Source organism: Neovison vison, chromosome 9, assembly GCF_020171115.1.
Source record: "Neovison vison isolate M4711 chromosome 9, ASM_NN_V1, whole genome shotgun sequence".
In the NCBI taxonomy this organism is placed as follows: domain Eukaryota; kingdom Metazoa; phylum Chordata; class Mammalia; order Carnivora; family Mustelidae; genus Neogale; species Neogale vison.
Window position 1 is genome coordinate 33,726,639 of NC_058099.1, and position 25,315 is coordinate 33,751,953.

The 25,315-nt window shown below is 51.4% G+C and overlaps 1 protein-coding gene across 1 annotated transcript in view; it reads left to right on the forward strand.

Moving 5' to 3' along the window:
* SHB (SH2 domain containing adaptor protein B) overlaps positions 1-25,315 on the forward strand; it is a 136,357-nt gene that overhangs the window by 73,170 nt on the left and 37,872 nt on the right. Inside the window, exon 3 of the mRNA XM_044265306.1 lies at positions 14,503-14,718. Within this exon, the coding sequence (XP_044121241.1) occupies positions 14,503-14,718 (216 nt within the window). The remainder of the gene's footprint in view (positions 1-14,502; positions 14,719-25,315) is intronic.

Genomic DNA, 25,315 nt, shown 5'->3' on the forward strand with positions numbered 1-25,315 from the left:
GCAGCGAGCTTGAGACAGGCTCCTGATCTTCCAGCCTGAGTTGGGCCCATTGCCCCTTGGGTCCCAGCTTCAGCAGGCCTCTGGGTGCTGAGTTCTGTGTAGGTCTTTGAGCTGGCAGGTAGGAATGTTCCTGGGGTCAATCCAGTTCTCTGTTGCCAGCTTCACAGTGGGAGGAGAACCTTCCATCCCTCACGGCAGCAACCCTCCCTACCAAGTGAGACTGTGATCGCAAGCTCCTATCAAAAAGTCCGTATTTCTCAATGGTGAGTCCACATTAGGGCTCCCAGTTATTTTTAGACGGGAACTTGGTATTTTCTGTTCCGTCCCACTTTGTTTTCCCGCCTAGCTGGGGTTATATTTTCTGCCTAGCAATAGTTTGGAACTGCCTTATTTTTAGCTCCGTTTCTCTTCCCGTGACTTCCTTTCTCTTCCAATTTAATCCACACTCAAATAGGCTTCCTTTCCCACCCCACTTTCCCCAGTTCTCATCCACTGGGTCCTAGAACTAATCCAGAAGGCAAATGCTCAGCCTCATCTCGCTCCAGGCGACAGCAAGAGGAAGACTCTTCAACAAACCCTGAGTAGCTGCTTGTGACCTGGGTGGTTGCTTGTCACTTTATGAAAGTTTCTTCATCTGTCACTCACCCGTGTGCCCCTGACTCCCTACATGTGTACCCACCTGAGAAAAAAATGCTTCCAGTTCCTGCACCCCACCCACCCGCACCCCACCTCCACAGAAAAACCTGCAGCCCCGGTGAAGGGGGCAGGTCCGAGGGGCTTAGCATTAGGCCGCTAGAGCGCCTCACATGTGAGCGTGTCATTCTGGGTGTGCGTGTACACATGTGAATGTACACACATCCATACATGTACGTGTGTGTCCTCTGGTGCTCCTTAGGCCCTATCTCTATTCTCAGTCCAGAAACATTTGACTCTGGCCCACGGCTGCTTCACAGATAACACTTGTGCCACACTAGCTTTGTTAGGCCACACTGGCTTTGTTTGCCACATTTCCACTGCCCTGTGTGCAGTGAGTGGCAAGGCAGCATGGAGAATCCAGTTTAAAACTTGAGAAAACAGGCCCAGGGAGATCAGACTGGCCCAGCCCCAGGCACGAGATAAAGACCTGGGGCCCCTGTGCACCACTTGGCGTCTCCCAAGCCTTTGACGGCTCCCTGTTGCCTCACTGCTAAAATGTGAGCCTCTTAGGCTAAGCAGTACTTGAAAAGGTTGTGTTTTAGGCCATGAGCTTCTTTAGGGCAGGCACTGGGGTTGATTGATCAACATTTCCCCATCAACCAGCAACACAAGTGCTCAGTAGGGTGAGGGAGTAAAACTAGTTAAACTAGTTGCCCGTATCTGGCCCTCTTCCCTCGTGCCCTCTAGCCTGGGGATTTCCAGAGTCTGGGCTCTCAGTCCATTTCCCAAAGTATGTTTCTTGTGTCGGAACCTGGAATCCTGTGGATAAGAACTTTTGTACTTCTTGTAATCCCTTCTGATCCCCTCGGCAAGGAGCCATCTTTTGGGAGGCAACCACTTCTGTAACTAACTGGGCATTAAGGTGTAAAGACTTGGCTAGAAACCTGAGCCCACCCCCACTTCCCAAGGGGCAGCCTGTGTGCTTATCACCCTTCAGGTTGATTCGGGTTCCCAGCTTGCTGATCAACATTGGTTGACGGCAATTACCTTGACTTGTGACCTAGAAGAACAGATGACAAGCTCCTGGGAGAGTGGGGACCCTCTGCAGGGTAACCATTGGCCCCCCAAAAGCAATCAGACCTACTCTTGCAGCTGTGTGTCTTGGGAAAGCTTTCATCTTTTGTGGTGCCCAGGCTCTAACTGCAGATCTTTTCCTGCATTGTATGCCTCTGTTGATGACCAGGGCTGTGTCTGGGGGTCATGTTGTAATAAAAACACTGTGTCTTAGAGTGAAAAACCAAGACAGAACTTCCTCTGAACTCTATTTCCTAAACTTCAAGTGTGTAAACATGACATGAAATGGAAATTGTTTAGAAACAGTCACAAAAGCAGAAGCTGTTGGTCTAAAGCCTGTTCCACCAGAATGTTAAGTAGAAGATGAGGGAATTCCACAGCCGGTGCTTCCCGAAAGCAGCAGGGAGCTAGTGATAAGGACCTGACGCCCACAGAGAGCAAATGATCCCATCTCCCAGAGCAGCCCGCGGTTGCCTCATTTTCCCGATGCCTCCTATTTCCTGATCTGTCCTGGGGTCCTGTAAGATTCCTGGCACGGTGCCTGGTGCACAGCAGACCCTCAACAAGTGCCATCAGCACCTCCACTAACAGTAATAAAAAAGAGGACGGTTTCACGTACCACATCTGCATGTGGAACTTCTTTTTACAATTTCTTCAATTTTTAAAAAACTTTAAAAATTTTATTACATTAAAAAAACCCATTTTATTATATAAAAAAAAGATTCAGCATACAGGCATAGAGGAAGTTAAAAGGTGAAGTCTCTATGCAGACACAAGGATTGTGTTAATAACCTGTGTATTCGTTTGGCCTTCCCCGGTTCGCTTCCAGAACAACACGTCTCCCAGTATTCCAAGCATGTTTTCTACATAAATGCTCTCCTACAAAACATCGTTCTGTGTTACAGACCTTGCTCAAGGTCATCCGTTTTGGGGGTTTTTGATTTTTGTTTTGTTTTGTTTTGTTTTGTTTTTTTGTATTTATTTTTTTGAGAGAGCGAGCGAGTATGAATGGGAGGGGTAGAGAGAGTCTTAAGCAGATGCCACGTGGAGTGTGGAGCTGGACTCGGGGCTCGATCTCATTACCCCAAGATCATGACCTGAACTGAAACCCAGCCGGACGCCCATCTGACGGTGCCACCCAGGCGCCCCACGAGGTTGTCCTGTCCCTTGAGTGCTTCTCTGCTGTGACTATGGCACAGTGTATTCCATCATTCTCCTATTTGTAGACTTCTAACTTATTTCCAGTTTTTTATTCTTACATTCTGAAGCAAACACCCATGTGTATATACTTCTGCATGCAGGTCTGGGTATTTCTGTAGGATCGATTTCCAGAAGTGGAACTTACCATTTCCAGTTTTTATTCCCTCCACTGGTCTATGATATAATGTTCCCTTCCTCAGGTAGACAAATATTAAAAAAAAATTTTTTTCCTGTGCTAAATTCTGAATTTGCAAAAGGCTCTTTGTTTCTGTTCCTTCACGCAGTATTTACAGAGCATCTGTGGAGCCAGATTCTGTGCTAGGAGTTGCAGGAGATGTGTCTAGAGGGATTGGAGTTGAACTTGGCCCTCAGAAGCTGGGGCGGGCATGAGAGCCCAGCATGCAAATGGCTAGAAACCACAGTAGAGAGTCCCAGGGTCTCTGGGCTGACTGCTGACGTTGAGGCTGTGGGGCGGCCGGGACGGGGGAGTGAGAAGAGATGTCAGGGACCCCTTCCCAGCTTCTTGAAAAAAGGTGCCAGTGAGAGTGTTGGGTGTGTGTTTTAGCTGCTGCACCACAACTAGCATGCTAAGGGGGTTCAGTACCTAGTGCCCCAAACTGAGCAGACCACCGGGGCCTCTGAGGCTGTAGTTTGAGACCTGGGCACCCCAGAGGGAGCCAGTTAAAGGGGCACCAGTGGTGAGGTGGCTGTCTCCACCAAGAATCTCAAGGTGCCTTTGCTCTCATGTTCTCAGGGTTGATGACACCGGTGTGAACATGGTATGGTATCTCTTCGGAGACCTTTTTAGGGTCCTGAGAAGGGGCTGTTCTTGTGTTTCCCAGCACAAAAACATTGATTCTGCAGATGTTTCTTTCCAAGTACTTCTTGGGATGGCTGTATGGATGGTGTAATCTAGCAGCTGCTCATGGGAAATCACTGCTTGAAAGCAATTCTGGACAGGCAGTTTTCAGGTTCCTAACTCTCGTGTGTAGCAGCACACACATTCTCCTCGCCCACTTGTCTTTCAAGCAAAACGAAAAACACTTTCTTGGGTTGTTGTGCTATAATACCGAGAAATACGAGATATGACAGTAAAATTGGGAGGATTAGTCAAGTGGGAATTGTGCTGGTTTCTCACTCAGACTTTGGCAAGTCCTTTCCATCCTGGGTCTCCCATTTGCCCCATTAAATGGGGGTGCTGGCTCTGCCTACCAGGGTCTGTCCCATCCAGTGGTTATAAGAACCTAATAACAAAGGGTTTGGACGGCCAGAAAATACTCTATGGAAGGAGGGAGTCTAGCTGTTAGTTTTTTTATTGAATTTGGGTTGACTCCTGGGCCAGGTAGGGATCCCTGCCAAAATTCTTGGTCTCACAGTGGCAGGATTCTCATTGCATATTGTGGTTGAATTTTGGAGGAGTTTGCTGGAAGTTAGTTAGGATGCCAAGGTCAGGGACCCCACACGCTGCTGGTAGAATGGGTCCTCTTATTTATGTCTCCTTCTTGGCATGCCAGAGCCACAGCACTGGAACAAGAGGCATGTGTGACTATCCACTTTTACAGAAAAAAAAACTGAGGGACTCTGGAGGCAGAAAAGCCTCCAGGATCTCTGTGTCATCCCCTCCCTCCTCACCTGTAGGAATCTTAGCCCCCGTGGATCGGGCAGCTGGCCAGGGTCACACAGCTGGTGAACAGAGGCTAGGGGAGTCCCGGGCTGGCCGCCTCATTGTCACCATCCAGAAGGCTGAGGTTGTCTAAGTCCCTGGGGGGATTAGTTCCTCTTGAAGCAGTTCCAGCTTGAGAAAGGCTGGGACAGAGAGCTTGCCAGATCTCAGCAAGTTGCTTCCGGCCAGGCAGCTGCACTGGGCACAGGGCACAATGCCAGCGACACCCCACGGCATGAGGCAGTGACCCCATGACTGGCTTCAGGGCTGCCACCACCACCAGAGGGGTATGGGTGAGGTATGACCAGTTTGACTTCCGACCTGGCGTGTGACAAGAGGGGCTGTCAGGTAAAGGTGAAGGGAAGGGTTGTGCCTGGAAGAAGTCTCTGTCTGTGCCCTGGGAAGCTGACCCCCTGTGCCTGATGCCAGTTTATAATCCCGTGCTTAAGACCAACAAGACTGGAGACAGCAGCATGTGTTGGCCACCCTCTAAAGATGAGGGTGCGCTAGAATTTCTTTAATGGGCATTCCTCTTCCTCATGACACCTTCCTGTGCTTCCTTTCCTTTCCTTCCTTTTCTCTTTTCCTTTCTCTTTACCTTCCTCTTCCCCTTCCCTTTTCCCTTCCCTTCCCTTTCCTTTCCTTTCCTTTACACAGGGCTCAATCCCAGGACCCTGGGATCATGACCTGAGCCAAAGGCAGATGCTTAACTGAGCCACGAGTCTCCCCCTCCTTGTGCTTTGTGCCGAAAGTGCCTGACCACAATGATTACTTTAGGGACCTGTGTGTGGTCCTAGTCAGATAAACCCTGAGATGACCCTACCTAATGAGCAAAGCGATGACCAGAGGGAGGATGTGGCCTGTGGCCATCACTTGGCACAGTGGAGCCAGGACCCCACTCTTCTGCTGCTTGCTTCTCTAGCTGACCTGAACTCGTTCATACGGTTTTGGACCCAGAGGAGTGCAGGGAGCCCCGATGTGGCTTGGAAAAGCAGCATAGACGTTGCACAGTTCAGAACACAGGCTTTGGAGCCAGACTGCCTCCATTGCTGGCTTACCGTGAGTGCCTTTAAGGCGGTGATGTCAGCATCACCCCCTGGCAGAGCTGTCGTGGGAATGAAACAGGGAGCCCAATGCATGGCACCTAGCACAGACCCTACCAGAGCACATGCACACACTCACCACCACCCCCAACAGCAGGCACCGAGCGCTCAGTCATTCTTAGAGTACGTTGTAAAGAATGGAGCCCTTGAGATGGAGGCTGAACCAGTTGGCCTGCCTGAGCTGCAGATTTCTTACCAGTCCGGTGGGGAGGGGGCTTGGGTTTGGTCATGGCCCTTCCAAGATTCCATGAAAGTGGCCCGGTGACACTGCTCAGGTGAGGGCCGTAGCCATGACTGGTATGGCATAAAAGTCTGTCCGCTGAGGTTTTATCACATATTAGTGTGTGGCCGGAAGCCTCTGGAAGCTGGAACCCCACTGCCCCCAGGAGACTGGAAGACTGCACAGGGGAGGTTGAGGGAGGTGGGCCCTCTTTATAAATACTGTCCGTCCATATCCAGAGGATAAAAGATGGGGCTTGTGTCTGCCGTTACTTGCTGAGGCCCTAGGTGGTCCCCGCAGGGCTCTGGCTTCTGTCTGTAGCACAGGGGTCAAGGGAAACCGGCCCCCTCAGGAATGACTTGAGAATGCAGGTGCCCCCCTGACCTCTGCCCCTCATCCCGGTGGAAATACTTGCATTTGGGTCCTTCGCAGGAGCGTCTGTCCGTCTGGAGCACTGGGCATCTTCTGTTCCCTTCTTGAAAGGGTGAAGCCCTAGCTGTTTGCAGGGTCAGACCCTCAGATCATCAGCCCCTGATTGCCTGGTGTTTCCCGTCAGCTTCTGGAAAAAGACTTTTTGAGGAAAAGCACAAACCTAATTAGGGTACCTGATCCACTTTTTCCAGTTTCCTGCCCTTTCAAGTAGGTACCTGTCCTGGCATTCAGAGCCCTCCATAGCCCAGTTCCAGTTTCCTTGTCTGGCCACTCCCTGTCCTTTCTTCCTCTGAGCTCCAAGCCCATGGCAGCTCATAGTATGTGGTCTTCCTCGGAACCCCTCGAGCTTTCCTCTCTGTCCACAACTTCGCTGGAGTTCGACATGCCCTTCTCCTGGTGCCCCTCATCTTTACCTGTCTGTCCTTTCCTGACTCAACCCAGGGCTCACCATTCACCATCTGTGAGACCAGGCAGATCCCTGGCCCTTGAGGGGCGTTCTTGCACGAGGACTTGAGAGTCTGTGAACTACCATCTCGCTGAAGGTTTTCAAAATCCCTGGGACAGCATTTACTGTCTGCCTCCGCAGAGCTGCCACTGTCAGAACCAGGTCAGTCCCAACTGGGCCTCTGACCCCAAGCCTCAGTTTCTGCACTGTAAAATACAGTAGCACTTGCCTCTGTGCGCCGTGGGGATGAGGAATGATATGCACCCAGCGCCCGGGTCAGTGCCTGTCCTGGGCAGGTGCTCAGTAACTCCTGTTAATCAGTTGGTTCTTAGGGATGGTGACATCCCGATTCTCCTGCAGAACCATGAGGTCTGGTGGAGGGCGGGAAGGAGCCTTGTCTCACCCACTGTGAGTGCTCAGCATCTGGCCTGGGGCCCACCTTAGTGCACAGTAAGGGCTCAGTGGATGCTAGAGGAAGAAAAGCAGACGGGCTCCTTGATGGCCTATGAATTGGGTCTTGCAGTTGACATGGAGTCAAAAAGCTGTCTCTAGAGGAACTTGCCATTCTGAATGGAGACTTGTTTATTATGCACTGCTTTGAGCCCGGGAGCAGCCAAGATCCTGGAGCAGCAAGTTCGCCTCAGTGAGTCTCCACAGGGGATGGCGACAGAACCCTGGCCTGCCGCCTCTTAGAGGCCTCAGCACGCCAGAGCTGTCCCTGGAAGAGCGCAGAGTGACAGGCAGGCCTGAAGGACTTAGCCATAATTGCAGAGAGGGCCTGAGGGCTCAGTGAAGAGGCCCATGTGGCCTTTGAAATCATGAGGGAAGCATATGTGGTGTCACCAGGTGCACGGACTTGTCTCCCCTGTGGTGTCACGCCACAGGGGTCCTCGAGGTAAGACCCCATCAGACCCCATCATGGCTGCTGATGGAGGGAAGGGAGCAAACTGGGCTCCCTGACTCAGACCGGGGCCTTTCCCTCGCCCTTGGGCTGAGCCGAAAAGAGCTAGTGGTGCAGGTTCTGCCGGGCAGCAGGCCCTCTCTGCTCCCTTAGTCGCGACCATTGTTCTCGCGCCCCACCCCCAGCTTCCGCAAAGCTCTCTCCCCGCTTCTTGGGTGTTTCTGTGCATGCCTGGAAAAGATGGTAAGAGAACTCCAATTAGTCAGTCTCCTGGCTTCTAGACAGCTCCGGAAACCAGACCAGATAGAGGAGGAGGAGGTGGGGCCTCCTGCTCATGCTGCGTTGGGTTTATCTAGGCTTCATCTCCAACCTCCCTGCCCCGCCCTTGCTGGCCTGCAGCGTCCACCCAGGACGACTCCTGCTGCCCCACGCTGCCACCTGGGTCTCCGAGGGCTACCTGAAATCAGACATCCGTTGAAGCACCTCAGTCAGGAGTCGGGCCTTTTTCCAGCAAATGCTTTAACAGTTCGGATGGGGATGAATGTCCCCCGTCTTCCCTTTGATGTGGCGCCCTGAAACTTGGCTGATTTTCAGCTGCATGCCTAATTAGGAACAGCCCCCCCGCCCCAATCCTGTGCAGCTCCTCACGCAGTCTGTGGTGCTGGCTGTGATTTTAACACCTCAGCCCCGACTGAAATAGATGCCCCGGCCTCTGGAAGATTTAAGAACTAGACAGTCTGACAAAAGAGATGTCAGGAAGTGTTTGGGAAAGACAGGAGGAGGAGTCCTGGTTCGGGATTTAGAGGACCCCTGGCCTCATCCCTGCTACTTTCTTCCCTTCCCCAGGTCTCAGCTTCCCGATCTGTAAAATGTAGTGATTAGACTGCTGATCGTTGAGACCTCCCCTGTGTGCTTCCTGTGAGGCACCAGAGTCCATCCAGAGCCGGGGTCCCCTATGGGGGCAAGAGATTGCCAAAGCAGCAGCAAAAATCGGAAGTTTTGGATCCAGAAATGGAAGTAGGCGTAGAGGTTGGTGTCAAAACCCTTCTATTTCGACTGCAGGGTTGGCCTGTCAGATTTCAGGAAGCAGACCTTTCATGGCTCTGGGGAACCAAGGGCAGTGTCTGAGGAGGAAGGGTCTTAGGCTGGTGTTCCAAGGAAGCCCAATAGTAGCAACTGCAGTAATAGCCATATCTTCGGAGTGCTTTCTGTGCACCAGGCACCGTTCTAGAAGCTGAATGCACATGAATTCATTTAACTCTCATAACATCCTTCCAAGGGGGTTACTGTCATTCCCCCCTCCAGAGACACAGAAACTGGAGCGGCTTGCCCTGGGTCCTCCCCTGGAGCGGGGCCCCGGCCCCACACAGTCTGGCGGAATTTGTGTTTCCAGCCACTGCACTGTCCTGTGGAACCTGTCACTCACCTGGACCTAGGGCTTTGCCTTCCTTCAGCTGGATGGTATAGGCAGTCAGTGAAGGGTTCATTGTTCTAGTAACTAGCAGCCTTGAACTTCTGAGTCTGGCGTACCTCTATCCCAGGCATCTTAGGCATGGGTCCTGCTGGTTTCCAAGCCACGATAGGGAGAGGTCTGATGGCCCAACCAGGCACGCCCACCACTGGCTGAGTAGAGGGTTTTTTGGCCTGGGAATGGAGGCCTCGTGGGCCACACATCCCTACTGAGTTCTGCCGCCCTATGATTTGGGATCAAGTGTCAATTCCCAGACATGCCCAGCTGGGAAAATTAGAGGTGAGGGGCCTGCAGGCCAGCGTCTATCATTTCCAGCCAGGCTTCTGCACGTCTGTGCCAGCCTCTCCCCGCCCAGCTCCACCCTGCCTGGAGGGTCTGAGGCACCTCTCCTTAGACACTCGTGGGGGTGCCATCCTGTGGCATCCAAGAGTATCCACTACCCACTTCTACCTGCCTCCAGCGTCCTCTCCCACCGGGCCCCCTGGACAGCCCACCTCCCCCTCATACACCTTGTGCTTCCAGCCCCTGTGCCTTTGTTTCAGTCCTTCCCCCATCACACGTCTGCTTTCCGGGCCGCACCACTGGGCTGCGACCTCATGGCCAGATTCCCAAAGGCCCTCCCAGGCTTCTCCGAGCTGAGTGGTAGTACTCACATCTCCTGCTATTGAGGATCCTGAGCCATGTCTGTGCTGGAGACTCTTGCTCTCCCTCACCAAGGGCTTCTCGAAGACCAGGCTCGTATCTCTTTTTTTTTTTTTTTTTTTTTTTAAAAGATTTTATTTATTTATTTGACAGAGAGAGATCACAAGTAGACAGAGAGAGAGAGAGGGAAGCAGGCTCCCTGCTGAGCAGAGAGCCCAATGCGGGACTCGATCCCAGGACCCTGAGATCATGACCTGAGCCGAAGGCAGCGGCTTAACCCACTGAGCCACCCAGGCGCCCCCTGGCTCGTATCTCCATCTGGCTCTTGTGCCAGACATTGGGTGCGAGGAGGGGTGGGTACCGGTGCTTCTGGAGGAGCCTGGGTGCCCCAGGGATGCACATGGATTTCAACCTCGGCCTCGGCCTTCCAGAGACCTCCGTTCAGGGGTCCCAGAGATCAACAGAAATCCCCACCCTGTCAATTTAATGATTCTGCTCCTTGCAACAGAGGCATGAAATCACAGCCTGCCACTGGTATTAAAGGTCATTTTTCATGAATTTATAGTAGGTGATGTCCAGATAACTTGTGACTTAAAACATATGGTCACCAGCTCCCCCTGTGAGATTAGTCTCTCGACCCTCACAGATCAGTCTGGGTAATAAGGAGGGTGGGTCCAGTCATTAGGCAGGGGACAGTGACGTCTGGTGAGCTGACCTGGTGCATTGGCCCTTGACTTCCTGGGGCCCTGGGTGAGCCTCTCCTGGGAAAGAAGATGCTCCCTAAATGAGCATTTTCTCAGGGAAGGGCAGCTGCTTCGGAAATGCACATAGCTCCTATAAGCCCAATCTTGCTTCAAACCGTATTTACTTTCATGGGCTCCTGTCTTAATTACATTGTTTCTTCCCTGGCATCCTAATTCATTATTTAAAACAACTTTCAGAAATAATTACACAATAATTCCTTTCTCCATGCACAGTAGCTGCTTACCTTCGCCTTTCAGGCTGTCGGCCCTTTATTCGTGTGTGGCTATACTGACAACATTGGTGTCATCAAAGTGTGCATATTGTGGGCAAAGTGTGTGATGACAGTGTTCAGCAATTCCTAAGAAGGACCAGAATTCCCTTTGGGGCCTCATCTCCAAACAGTGGCCAGGACTTGTTTCGAAAGCCCACATTATGCAGTTTGCTCAACACGTCAACAATCTTGTATTTTACTTTTTAACTGAGCATAATTTCATGCATGCTCTTCCATGTAGCTACATAATCTTCAGATTTATCATTTTAATGGCTGCTTAATATTCCATCCAGTTAGCGTGCCATAATTTACTTAACTGTTCCCTATTGTTGCAGCCTTAATGAAAATTTGAATTCACCATGTACTACAGGGGGAAGCTTGGCTTAATGATTACCATTATAACATCCCCTGCCCTAACTGCATGCCATTACTAACCCAGCTTTAGGAAGGCACAGATGCCTTTGGAACAATAAATTCTGTATGAGAGGTGTATGCACAGGCCCCTCTGATTTAATAGCTAATCTGTTCACTGCACATGTTTTCCTTTTATGCTGGTATTTATGTAGAATATCCATGTCTCCTGCATATTGTGTAATACTAAACTGTATGCATTTGGCATATCGCTCCACATACTTTATCACGGCTGTCAGGGACTTCCATAAATTAACGGGAATTTCGGGGTAAGGAGTGGTTTCTGGCTGTCAGTTGTCGCTCATTTATCCCACCTGCACTCGTTGGATATCTGCTTGTGGCTGGGCTCCGGGAGGGTGAGAGCAAGGGCACGCCTGACTACTGGAAGCCCACGGATGCGCATCTGTGAATTGCTTCACGGTAGCCAGGATTAAATGATGATTCTCTGCAAAGTGCCTTAGTGGTCGCTGGTCTTGCTTGTAAAGTAGGGCCAAGAGAAGGGTGGTCTTCTAGTGCCTGTCAGATGAAGCCCCAGTGTCCTCAGACCTCAGACTTTTCCAAGGAGGCTAGACTGCACTCGTAGAACCAGTGAGAGAGACACGGATGGCAACAGCCCCAGACCAGATTCGGTAGTTTGGTAGGTTTAGTGAATTACAGAGGTGTCTGTAGCATCTTACAGTCGGTATTCACTTTGAAGTGACCAAGTCCTACCTTTTATAGCTCTTTCTTTTCCTCTCCCTCCCCCATAAAAAGGAAAACAACATCCTTAAAACTTCTAAATGATCCCAGTTTACTCAGGGGATGCAGCAAAGCCATGTTTTGCCAAAGTATGGGACATCTTCTCAGAGGGGATAGGATTTTAGGCGTGAGAACCATATAATGAGAGGTTTTTTCCATTTTGTTCCCTCTCTTTCTAAAAAGAGAAAGCGTTTGCCAAAGAAAGTATCTCTGCATGCCGCTTGCGTGCACACACACACACACACCCCTCAGCTCACTGGCACTGGCTCATGTCCCTTCTCAGCAGAGAGAAAGCAGACCTTGTGCTAGGCGCCCAGCGGGCAGTAGGACCTACCTGCTTGGTTTGTTCTCATTCATTCTTTTCACGCTGATCCACTGTTTTTAATAAAGGATGATGTCTTATGGATGGTTATATCAAAGTTTTCTCATAAATTTATGAACTCTAAAAAGTGAGGCAGCATAAGCAAAAATAGAAAGGAATCACCCAGGCAGTACTTGGGAACAACATAGTTGTGAAGCTGGTGTGTGACTTCATGAGCTCTGGGAATGTTACCGTCCCGTCAGTTACTGTCCACACTAACAGCATGGGCACGACATCAGTTGGCTTCTGCCGTGTCAGGGCGTGTGCGCGGGGAGTGTCATCATTCCCGTGAGCTGGCCCTGGAACGTGAAGCCCAGCCTAAAAACAACGCTCTCGCTCAGAAGGGCTGATGTCACCAGGTGTCTTGTCAGCTCCTCTTCCAAGGCACGTAAGTCCCTGGCCTTCTACCGTGTCTTTATGCCATTGGATCTCTGATTTGGTGAATGCCTCAGGGGTCCTTTTAAAGGGCATCTGGGTGGCTCAGTCAGCTAAGCATCTGCCTTTGGCTCAGGTCATGATCCTAGGGTCCTGGGATCGAACCCCAGGTTGGGCTTCCTGCTCAGTGGGAGCCTGCTTCCCCCCTCCCTCTGCCTGCCTGTCCCCCCCACTCATACTCTCTCTCTCTGTGTCGAATAAGTAAATAAAATCTTTAAAAAAAAAAAAAAAAAGGAGTCCTTTTAAACAGTTCACTCTCAACAGCCCTCAACCCTTTTATGTCAAACCCTGCCTCTCCCCTCTCACCTCCTTGAACCCAGTGCTCCAGCAGAAGTGAGCAGTGAAAAGACAGAGTTCTATTCCGCCTCATAAAGAAACAAAATTCTGACATGTGCTACAGCATGAAGAACCTTATAAACATTATGCCAAGTGAAACAAGCCTGTCGCAGAAGGACAAGTACCATACGGTTCTCCTTACATAAGGTATCAGATTCATGGAGACAGAAAGTAGCATGGTGGCTGCTGGCACCGGGGGAGGGGAACATGGGGAGTTAGAATTTACTAGGTACTGTTTCAGTTTGGGAAGAGGAAAAAGTTCTGGGAATGGGTTGTGATGATGGCTCTACAACAGTGTGAATGTACTTCATGCCACTGAACTGTGTCATTAAAACTGGTTAAAATGACAGAGTTATATTATTACCACAGGGAAACAGAAGGGCAGTGAGTCTGTCTGTCCGCTCCAGCCACCCCGCCTTGGCTCGCCTCAGTCCTACCACAGGGAATGCCAGCCCTCCTGTGTTCGCTTGTCAGTTCACGTGTCCTCTCTCCCCCGCTGCCTCGTCCCTTACAGGCCCTGCACTGAGCCCCTCTGCCATGGGAATTCTGGTCATTTAGGTGCCTATTACACCTCTTCAGGAAGCAGTGGGCCTCCTCAGAGCAGTCTCTCCAGTGAACCCCTTCCATATGCCCCATGTAAGCCCTTCACACAATGGTATTTAGGATCAAAGCAGGTAATGGGTGCCCCCTGTCTGGGGCCTGGGCTAAATGGGCAGTTACCCTTCAGCCCACCAAGGACCAGACCTTGGCATCCTTTCCAAAGGATTAAGAGTCTCCCCCCTTCTTTAGCAGTGAATCTGGACATGTGCTCTCCAGTCCCTCGGATGTGCTCATTGTGTCAGAAGACGGGCAGGCTCTGGCGGAGGCAGAAACACAGAGACAGGGGTGCTCATGGGACTTTGTAGGGGAGAAAATGGTGGTCCTGGCGAGGCTCTGGACTTGTTAGCTGAAGGAAAACTGGAGGGTCATTTGGCCTAATTTCATTTTTCAGGTAGAGAATGAGAGTCCAGAGGATGGGGACTAGTCCTTGTGGGGAAGACCCTGTTCACCCGTAAAGCAAGGGGCTGAGGGCTCTTTCTGTTCCAAGCTGATGTCAGGACACCTGGAAGATCATGTGCACATCTGGGTCCTGCCCCTTACCACAGTGAAGGAGCAGATGGCGGCGGCAAACCTTCTGGTTCTCTCTTTAGGTCCAGGAGCCTGAGATTGTTGTGAGGAAGCCTTGCCCTGTGAGAGCAGAGACACTGCCTTCAGGGGGTGGGGAGGGATAGTTCAAGCTGAGAAACAGGGTCCTGTTCCTGTACAGTTGTGCCCTTCTTGGCTGGTGACTGGACTCCTGTGGGCATCACCTGGCACGTCCCAGGTGAAGAAGTCCTTGTGCACCTGTTACATCTCTGCTTCCTTGCTTTTTGCCTGCAGAGTTTCAGAGGCAAGAAAGCGTCCGGTCTCATCACAAAGGCATCCAATTATACGACACCCCTTATGAACCTGAGGGCCAAAGTGTCGACTCGGACTCCGAAAGTACGGTCAGCCCCCGACTGCGGGAGAGCAAGCTGCCCCAGGACGACGACAGGCCCGCCGACGAGTACGACCAGCCATGGGAGTGGAACAGGGTCACCATCCCAGCTCTGGCAGGTAAGGAGCCAGTGGCCCCGCTCAGAGGGGGCTGCTGACCCACACTCAGTACTCACCTTTGGTAAAGGGGGTATGGGCACCGGTCCCTCTTGTTCAGGTAAACCATGGGGCTTCATTTGAGAATCCACTTGAGCTGGGCTGTCCTCTTTTCTAGTCCACCTGGGCCCCTCGAAGATGATGAGAGTCCTGGAGGGAAGGGAATCCAAGGTCTGGCCCCTAGGGCTTTGGTTCCAGTCTCCCTAGTCTTCACAGACGGCCTGTATGATCTCATTGTCTGACTGTCTTGGTCCTGTTGGTATTGCTCTAATTCACTGAAGCCAAGATTTCAGAAGGAATTTTCTTACCAATTAGAAGAGGACCAACCTGCAGAGTGGCTCCTGCTGGGCCTGAGGGAGCCCAGTGCCTCCATCTAGCTATACAGCTGTTATAGGCCTGCAAGCACCCAGGGTCACTGCGTCTCCTGTCCCAGCTTGGGCACGGAGCCTAGGTGTGGGCGCATCCTGACCTCAAACCCGCTCTCGACCTGGCTGAGAATGACTGGGGTGCCCCCCTCCACCTCACTCGGTTCTGCAGAATCTGGAAATCTGTCCCAGCACCAAAACTCCACTCATACAACCTTTTGGAAAGCTCCCCGCCACATGTGTCACAGGTCTTAAGCTGATGTGCACAACCTTTGATTCTAAGCATCCCTTCCAGGGTTATGATTGAAAATTCGGAAAAGGCATTATGATCATGCAAAGTGGGGAACAGCCTGAATGTCCAGCAGACAGAGATTGATTAAATGGAATACTGTACCGCTCTTCACAGGCGATGTTGACGAAGAGTTTATAACAGCTGAGGAAAATGCTTCGGCTTAATGTTAGAAGGTGAAGAGCCGGGGGCACCTGGGTGGCTCAGTGGGTTAAGCCGCTGCCTTCGGCTCAGGTCATGATCCCAGGGTCCTGGGATTGAGCCCCGCATCGGGCTCTCTGCTCAGCAGGGAGCCTGCTTCCCCCTCTCTCTCTGCCTGCCTCTCTGCCTACTTGTGATCTCTCTCTTTCAAATAAATAAATAAAATCTTAAAAAAAAAAAAAAAAAAAAAAAAGAAGGTGAAGAGCCAGATGCAAAAGATTTCTTATGCATCTAAGAGCTTAGGAATGTGAAAAAAGAGGCATTGAATGACTCATTTAATTCTTGCCACGTTGAAAGTCCAAAAGAACGGCTTTTCTTTTCTTTTTTTTTAGATTTTATTTTCTTAGAGAGAGAGCACACGCACACAGGGGGAGCAGCAGAGGGACAGAGGGAATCCCAAGCAAGACTCCACTCAGAGTGCGCAGAGCCTGACCAGTCTCGTGACCCAGAGATCATGACCTGAGCAAAATCAGGAGTCTGATGCTTAACCTACTGAGCCACCCAGGTCCATAGGGGAGTTTCTGTTTTTAATTTAAGATTCATTTTTGCCTGAAATCCCCCCTTTTCATGCATAATTAGACCGTTCCTTTTTAGCCCTCAGCAGTGGGGCGTCTGCCTACCCCCATCCTGATCCCCTCAGTTGATGTTCTACCTATTCCTGCCACATTATACTCCAGTAGTTCCCTGGACGTAGTATGTGGTGTGCAAATCCCATTCTTTCTGCCTAAATGTGCTCTTGTGCCTTGGAAAAAATCCTGTGCCTCCTTCCAGACCCAGCGCAAATATTGCCATCTCTGTGAGCCCTCCCTGAGACACAGCCACGCATCCCTAGGGCTTTTCTACTGCCTCTCTGGGCCTGTTGAGTTTATTGCTCTCAACTCTGGTAGAACGTTTCTTTCATCATGTGGTTAATTCTTTTAGGTGCTGGTCTCTGCCTGCCAAGCTCTGAGCGCCTGGCCATGAGCCAGAGGCAAGCATAGTCGTGTGGTTGAAGGTCAGGTTGCCTCCGCGCATTTCACAGCCTCCTATCTTCCCTTGGCACAAGGGAATCCAAGGACCACCCCTCTCCCCTGGCATGGCTGATAAGGGGCTTTGCTCCTCCTGGGCGCGAGAGGAGCTGGAATGGGGCCAGTGCCATCCAAGAGCTTTCTTTCTGCGAACACTGTTTTGATTAAAGGACTCATGTGGCAGCTCTCCCAGACACCTAGGGCCTTTGGTGTGAGATAGCACTGCAGACAGGTGGGGGGCCTCCCCTTGGACTGACCAGCGGGTCACTTGAGGGTGGTGGTACCTTTGATGCTCTAGTCTGGTCTGGCGCCATGCTGCGCAGAACGTGGTCCCTGGACGAGAAGCTTCCCCAGGAGCTGGTGAGAAATGCAGGGTCTCAGGCCCCACCCCAGAGCTATGGAGTCGGGATCTGTTTTAACAAGGCCCCCAGGTGATTCATATGCATGGTTTGTGTGTGTGTGTGTGTGTGTGTGTGTGTGTTTTGACAGACAGAGATCACAAGTAGGCAGAGAGGCAGGCAGAGAGAGACAGGAGGAAGCAGCTCCCTGCTGAGCAGAGAGCCTGATGTGGGGCTCAATCCCAGGACCTGGGATCATGACCGGAGCCAAAGGCGGACGCTTTAACCCTCGGAGCCACCCAGGCGCCCTCATACGCATGTTAAAGTGAAAAGCACTTAACCTACAGGACCTTAACTGTTCAAGTTAGGAGTGAGAGGTGGAAGGGCCACCTTCCAGATAAGGACAATGAGTTGGAACAACTCAACTGGACAGCTCGAGTGCTGCTGGGGTTGCATTTGTAAACCCAGAAGTATGGCGGCCCAGGAATGACGGACTGTGTTCCCATGTGTACGTGCACGCACATGGGTATCTCCACGCGCACACACTTTAGCAAGTCAGTGGTGTCGTCAGGGAGCAAGGCCATGCTTGGCTAGGCCCTGTCTTCTTACAAGACCTGTTTGAAATGTGCCACGTGGTTTTTCTAGACTTTGAAGAGTTCTCTGATGGGTCCTGGGAGCCCAGGGTGCAGGATCTGTAGCTGGGGAGCCTCTGTATGGGATTAAAACTGGCTGGGCAAAATCATTACTCGCTCTTTCTACCTCCTGTGTTCTCTGGTTCTGCATTTTTAGCCTGGATGAGGGAACCTGGCAGTGTTTTCAAATTTCCAAAGGGTGTGGATTGTAAGGGAGCTCCAAAGGGCAGAGCTGGGCCCCCCGAGAAGGAGCCACAGGGATTCAGGGTCTAGGTGAGTGGGAAGAATGTGTTCTCTACTTGGCAGTTATCATGTGCTTCCCCTCGATGGGAATTTGCAAGCAGAAGCTCAGTTGAGGCAGACTTGCTGGTAGAGGCTTTGCCCAGGAACAGGGGTGGCCTGTTCCCTCCAGGATTGCTTCCGTGTTTCAGCACCCCACCATGCTAATCAGAGACCGGGGGGTCGGGGGGCTCTAAATTATCTCCACAATTCAGCCTGCCAAGCAAAAGTGCTTACTTCCTTTCTAAGTGCTGTCCAGTATTGCATTCATGGAAACAGGCATTTCTCAAAGGTGTGCTTTGGCATCTCCATAGAAGTAACCCTTCCCAGCTGCAGATGAGCCTTTGTGGAAGTTAGACCCTTCCCAGCTAAGCCGTACTCTGAGGCTCCGGGGTTGCTGCCTCAGCAAGGCTCTACTATCACTCCTTAGTTGTTATGAGAATAGCTGTCACAGGGTGTGAGATGGTTCTGGCTTCCTGGGAAAGAAAGTCTTCCCCTGTCCTAGAATTCTGTGGCCAGGCGGGTGAGAAATACCACAAGGTCTCCAAAAAGCCTTGGGCTTTCATTGCCTGCTCTTCCTCCCAGAAGCCAACTGTGGCCTTAGCCAGAGCCTCCAGCCACCCAGCACTGGAGTCCCTTCCCGCACACACGGCCTTTGTTGATCCTAGCCCCCAGGACAGACGACTAGTCAGGTTTCTGGCACTGCCGACTCCTAGGAACAGGCAGGCTGCAACCCCACGGTGCACGGCGAGCTGCTGCGGCTGCCGTCAAGCTGTCAGCTTCCTTCCCGCCTGGCAGAGACAACTGCCTTCAGAGATGGTAGTTTTAGTTCCTGGCTTGCTTTGACTTCGCCCCCTGGGATTCTTTACAGCAACAAATTGCAAGGCGGCAGGAAGGTCTAGAAATGGCCTTCCTGCCCGGCCCTATGCCCTCAGAGAGGCAGCTCTGGGCCCACACCATGGCTCTGTGGAACTCTGCCCAGTGTGGGGCAGGAAAAGCAGCCTCGGGGGAAACCACACTGTCTCGGGGAGGCATGGATTGGTCTGGAGGGTCTCATCTGCCCTGAGCCATGGCAGGGTCTGTGACATGGACGAATGGAGCCTGCAGAGGAGGTGGCTCCCCCAGGGAAGGGCAGAGGAGCTGGGAGCATAATCTAGAGAAGCAGACATTGGCTCTGGGTGGTATGGATTAGTGTCCTCACATCTCTGAGGGGCCTCTGGGAGGACAGGGATTGAACCTATCTTTGGAACCTCGGATTTCTCACCTGGGAAATGTGCCCACTGCAGACGGTGTCAGTGAGGCTTAAGGGAACCACATCACAGAAGTGCTGGCCATCGCCTGAGCACTTTCTGCGTCCATTATCTCACTGAATCCTCATAGCCACCCTCTGGGAAATGAGTTTCCTCATTTTACTGATAAAAAAGACTGAGGTCCAAAGAGAAGGGTCCCATGGCTAGTCAGCCACAGAGCCAGGATTTGTGAAGTCCAACTCCAAACCCCAGCCCAAACCCAGTGGATGTCTAGGCTCCCCGCTGCTGTCAGAGATGCTGCACAAAATGTGGTTGGAACCGACAGGTGTGCTGCTATAAGCCTTTCATTGCCCTTGTACAGATTTCTCCCTCTGGTAGAAGACTTTACTGGGATGTGATGGCTTCAAGAGAGGATCCAGTAGGAGCCCCATCCCGGAAGTTCATACCAGGATGGGGCAGGAGGTGACCATACCCATCCCATGGGTTAGTCATGCTCTGCCACCGTCCAGCACAGGGAGGGGCTCCCACACCATGGCATCCCACTCCTCCTTGTCCAGCTGGGGAAACTGAGGCCCGGATAGGCGAGGAGAACTGCCAGGGACCTCCTAGCAGAGTCAGTCAGGCCATCCACAATGTTTCCTTTTAATCCAATGAGTAGAGTTAACAGCCACATTCTTAAAGATTTATAATTGCCTCTGAGAAGCAAATGATCAGAGTACTTGCTCAAGGAGCCGGGCAGCAGGGCATCCTTGAAATCTTATACAGGAACAAAGTCTTCGCATTTTCTCATTTTCTCATTTTCCACCCACTGAAGATTGGTCTCCACTGAAGCTACTTTTCAGACAATGCCCTGGGTTCAGCCGGCGACAGGTCTACTTTCCAGCAAAGAGAGAAGACAGACCTAAAGAGAAGACAGTGCTAAACATAGTTATTTTCGGAATTTGTCTGTCTTCCCCACTAGCCTCTTTGCGAGTTGCTCTGTGCTCAAAAGCCCTGGACAGTGTTAGGCGTGCTTGGAGTCCATGGTGCAGTAGACGGAGTTTGACAATCCTAAGTCCACAGGCCAGCTCCACACTCCCCAGCCGTGCCACCTCAGGCCATTCAGTCTCCCTGAGCCTTAGTTTTCCCATCTAGAAAAAGGGGATACTTACAACTCTTGTCACACCACGTTTCTATAATGATCACGGGAAAAGGTCTGGGTGGAAAGACTTTGTAAGCCCTAAAGGGTCACACATGAAAGAACGGTTATTGGTGTTCAGGGAAGGTTTACTGTATTAAATAAAATTTAATTTAATATTTAAACAGTACTCCATGAAGAGGTACCTGGAAGGCACATAGCCCTACTTAGCAAAGCTCATTCCTCGTTGCACCTGGCACTGAGTAGCAAGGGTGCCGTGGAAAGCAGTACTTAGCTGGGAGTCCTGGTCTCCATTCCTGCAGTAGTTCCAACAGTGAGCCACACAGTGCTCCCATTCTTTGTTCAGTCCTTCGCAAAGATTGGGCCACTGGTCCCTGGGTGTGAGAGGGTCCCCACTGCCTTTCTCCCCTGTCTCCCTCCCCATTCTAGCCATGGTTGGCTTGCTCAGGAGCAAGTAGGGGACTCACACAAAGGAAACATTAAATAGATTGTTGGGTCCCACTCCTCAGAGTTCCTGATGCAGTAGGTTCTGGGGATGAGGCATGAGAATTTGCATTTTTAACAAGGTCCCAAGAATTGCTGATGCTGCTGACCTGAGGACTTTTGCTTTGAGCACCTACAGTGTACCTTGTACATGTTATATGTTAGGTACTGGGGTCAGAAGGTAGAGAGAGGGGATGTCACAGCTCAGCTTAGTGGTATCAACACTACCTCCTCCAGGAAGCCCTTCCTGGAAATGTGCAGTCCCTTCCCCACCCTCACCCAGGTTGGGCTAGGACCCCTCTGTCCCAGGGATGCATAATGGAAAGCCAGATACAGACTTACAGGGGGACTGCTAATGCTGGCTTGGTCATCCCTTACCCAGGCATCCTCTTGAGTTTTGACACCTTCCCAGCCTCATCAAGTAAAGCCACAAGGGCAGAGAGAGGGCAAGTAAGGTCCTGGGTATGTCTATTTCCTAAACAATTGTGAGTCATCTCCAAAGCAGCTCAGTTGGCTAATTTAAAATAATCCTATTAAGGTAAGGGGGGAAATGGGAAAAGGACAGGAAATTAACATTTAGTGAGCACCACTGATGGAGACCTGCAAGGTGGGTGTGGTTTCACTGTCATCACACAGATGACAGTACTCGGGCTCCGAGAGAATGAGCCCCTTGCCCACAGTCACACAGCTCATGAACCCAGGTTAGACTACCTGCAAAATCTTTGCTCTTTCCACTGCTGCCTTGACAGCTCAAGTGCAGAAAGGGCAGGGTGGAACGTTTCCTCTACCTTGTGTTAGTAGCCATGTGCTTTTGGTCGCTGTGGAGGCAGAAGCAGGGGCTCCCACTCCGTGCTCACCTCATGACCTGTCACTATCCAACACAAAGGCTCTGGAGCTGGGAGCACAGATATTCTGTGCACCAGACACTTTCTCTGGGCTTGCTCTTCCCATCGGGCCCCGTGATTCATCCTTGTGCGCTCAGAACAAACAGGCTCAGCCTCTGCAGAAGGTTCCTCAGGGAGTGTTAGACCTGCCACCATCACCTGGCACACCCAGACCCACTCCGCCGCCTCCTTACTATTGGCCCCAGTGGGGTTCCTGTGAGGCTCCCTGTCTCTTGCACAGCTTCCCAGAATGCCTTGGGTCTGTGAGGAAATTAACAGTTTTGTTTGTATGGGGAGCTTTTTGCCATGTAATGAATAACAGTTGTAATTAATGTTTAACACATACGGACAGCAGGTCTGTGGAGAAAAGGGGGGTTTAAATGACTACGAAGAAAACTGGGATCGCTTGCTTCCTTTGGCTAATATGTTACTGAAGGACAGGTTTTTCCAGTTGGTTTTTCTACTTGACATATGAATGAATTCATTTAGTAGCCAAAAAAAAAAAAAAAAAGAAGAAGAAGAAAAGAAAGGAAAACACTAGTGTTCTAGTGTTTAATAGCTTTGGTTTGTCTACTAATTATATTGATAGATAGAAATGTTCCTTCTAGTGCTTTTGTCTCCTGTGTGGAAAAAAAAAACAACACAAAGATTTGATAGACTCTTTGCTATTCTGTTTGGTAAGGCAGAAATCTTGTGGATAGAGATTGTTGGAGCTCTGTGAGGTCAGAGACTTTGCCTGCCTCGTTCCAACTGGGCCCCTGCCTAGATCTGTGCCTGGCACATAATGAACATGCAGAAATGTGTTAAATGACTCAGTAAGTCCTGTCTCAGGAAAACCAACCCCATGATTTCTTCAGGACACTAGAATACCTGGGTAATGAGGCAGCCTGCTCCCACAAAGATGGTTTATTTTCAAATCATTCTTTCATGCCGTATGCCTGTTTTCTCTCCACACAAGGCTGAGGGAAGGACCTGCAGCTGGAGGGGCATTTTTGCACGACTGGTAATTGCCCCGGTTGCCCCTTCTGGTTTGAATTCCTAGGAAGAAGCGGAGGGTGTGTCCACACTTGTCCAAGCGTTGGTTCAGGTGTCCAGATGCCGTATTGTATGTGGAGAGAGTCATGTGCCAGTGGGTGGTACGCAGGTCCCCGAGGGCCATCCACTTGGCTCGTCCCCTCCTGTCGCTCTCCCTTTCCCGCACTGCCCCCCCTCCCCCCTGTAGAGGGATGGCAGCAGAAACCTACACACAGTTTGCCTGGAGATTTGGGGCTCCTAGATGGGGAGACATGTTTCCACAGCTGCCCACCATGCAGGTCCTCTGAGGCTCATGGATGGGGGAAAGTCTGGCCCTGGGATTCTAAGTGATTGTCTGTGGACGTCTGTCGGTGTAAGCATCAGGAAACACGCTGCATCAGACATGAGCAGGCCTTCCATCTGACAGGTGAGCCCGGCCCAGAGCTAGCAGAGTGCACAGAAACTCAGATGCCAGAGCCGCAGGGTCTGGGTTTGAAGCCCTGTGCTGCCATTTGTTAACAGGGTGATCCGGGGCAAATTCCTTGTTTCCTCATCTTAAAGTGAGGTTGTAGTTCATGCTGAGAGTTGGGACAGTGAGTGGTCAGTGGACGCTGGCTTTTGGTACCACTGTCGTCATGAACTACTATTTTTTTGTCCAAGTTCAAATCTAGCTGTTGACTTGGGCCAAATCAGTCCCATTTCCAGCCCTCCAATTCTCATCTGTAAAATGGGTTACAACAATAAAGATGTCTTGCTTTGGCAGCTGTAAAGGTCTCTGCATTTGGATCATTTCACCATTTCCATTAGGATTTATCCTTCTATTTCCCATGGCTGAGCAGCAGCCCTTGGGGTCTTTGCACCAGACACAGGTGCCTCTTTCCTATGGTGGGTGCAGAATAAGGGGACGAAGACACCCCTCCCCCACCCCACCTTGTTCCAGAGCCTCCTTCCCCAGCCCAGGCTTAGGTGTGCATGCACGGACAGTGTTCCTGGAATCCAGATGGCGTTCCTGGAACCCAAGCGGCATCCTGGCGCCTGCCTCACAGCCTGTCCAATGCCCTGCTTCTTGGGGAGTCACCGCTGCCTCCTTTGACAATGAAGACCTCTGTTCTTAGGCTCTGCCCACGAGATGTGGCAGCGTGGTGCCCCGGGGCTTGCATGCGTCTGGGAGGTGAACACAGAGGCCTCTTGTTGGCAGTCCTGGAACACAGACCAAACATTTGCTGAGCCGCCTGTAGTCTTAGGATATGTGGAGGTGCAGCTCTCACGCACAGAACGAGGTGGGGGGGGAGGTGGAGAGTGAGGCCTGCCCTTGAACTGGAAGGCAAAGGGGCCTCGCCTCTTCAAGCTTGTTTCTCCATCTGTAAAATGGGAATTCTAATACTGATGGTGCAGGGAGGAGCAGATGAGGTAACTCAGAATGTATGTGTAGAAAGTCGAAGCAGCAAAGCCGTTGTCATGGGAACAGTTTCAGGCAGTTGCAGGTGTTCACACATTGTCATGAAAGTCTGCGGTGCTTTTAGAGACTCCGGGGATCATGTGGTCCACTCCAGCTTCCCAGACTGCTGTGTTGTTTCCCTCCTTGCCCCCTCTGGGGGCCTCACAGCTGCCTGGGCAGCAGCTCCTTGTGTGCCTCTCCAACCCTGCCCTCCACACTCCCTTCTACCACCCTCCCTCCCCCGCAACAGACCCACCAGGGTTGAGGTCTAGCTGTTGGCAGAATGGAGGGATCAGTGCCAAGGACTGTGTAGAAGGAGTGCCTTGGCTACCTTTATTATGTTCTCTGTGCCCTTGTGTTCTCAAGCCCCTTCTGGGAGCTCCATGTGGTTTGCAAAGGCACCCTGTATATTCATTTCTGCCTCACCCACAGAAGGCGTAAAGAAGCCTCTTCAGTGGGCTGAGCACTCCTTCCAGGCATCCTGTTTTCAGTTGTCTAATCCTTGTTGTCTCTGCTTAAAGGACCCTGTCCTGTGTGGATAGCTGGTGGATCAGAGACCCCAGGCCATCCAGAAAACTGCAGCCACTGAGCTTGGAACACATCACAGGTCTCACCTGGGGCCCAAGGCCCCTGGGCTCCATTTTCTCCTTTCTAGCTGGCTTTGAATGGTCCCTGTTCTTCGGGGCCACTGTCCACATCCTTGGTCAGCTGGGACAACTGGAGGATGTTTGCTGGGCCACTGACTTTCCCTGCCCTTCCCCAGGGCATGGTACTCCTCGGGTACCCCTCACCCCCAGGTGAGAGGAGGCCTTCCAGGGCTTAAATCCCAAAGCAGAAGGGGAGCAGGTAGAAGCTGAGACGGGCTGCTTGATACGGCAGCCCGCTCCTCTCAGCTTGGGAGGACTGCTGGCCTGCACCAGGCCTTGTTTCTAAAACCTGGACAAATTACCCTGGCATGTCCTGGGCTCGCTGTGGGGGTCAGAGGAGAGGGTCCCATCAGGCCTCATGTGTGCCTCCCCAGGCATAGGAAGCCCTCGGTAAAAGTTAAGCCATCTTCAGAATGTTTTAAAATAAGTTGAGGTGGTAGTCCAGCTACCAAGTTTCCTTTCTCCGTTGATGCATAGAGGTTTTACAGTCCTGCTGACCCAGGTGGAGATTTACTCTTTTGGTAGACATCGAGTATCTACTGTATGTCAGGCACTGTCCTTGGCATTGGAGATTCAGCTCCGAACAAAGGAGAATA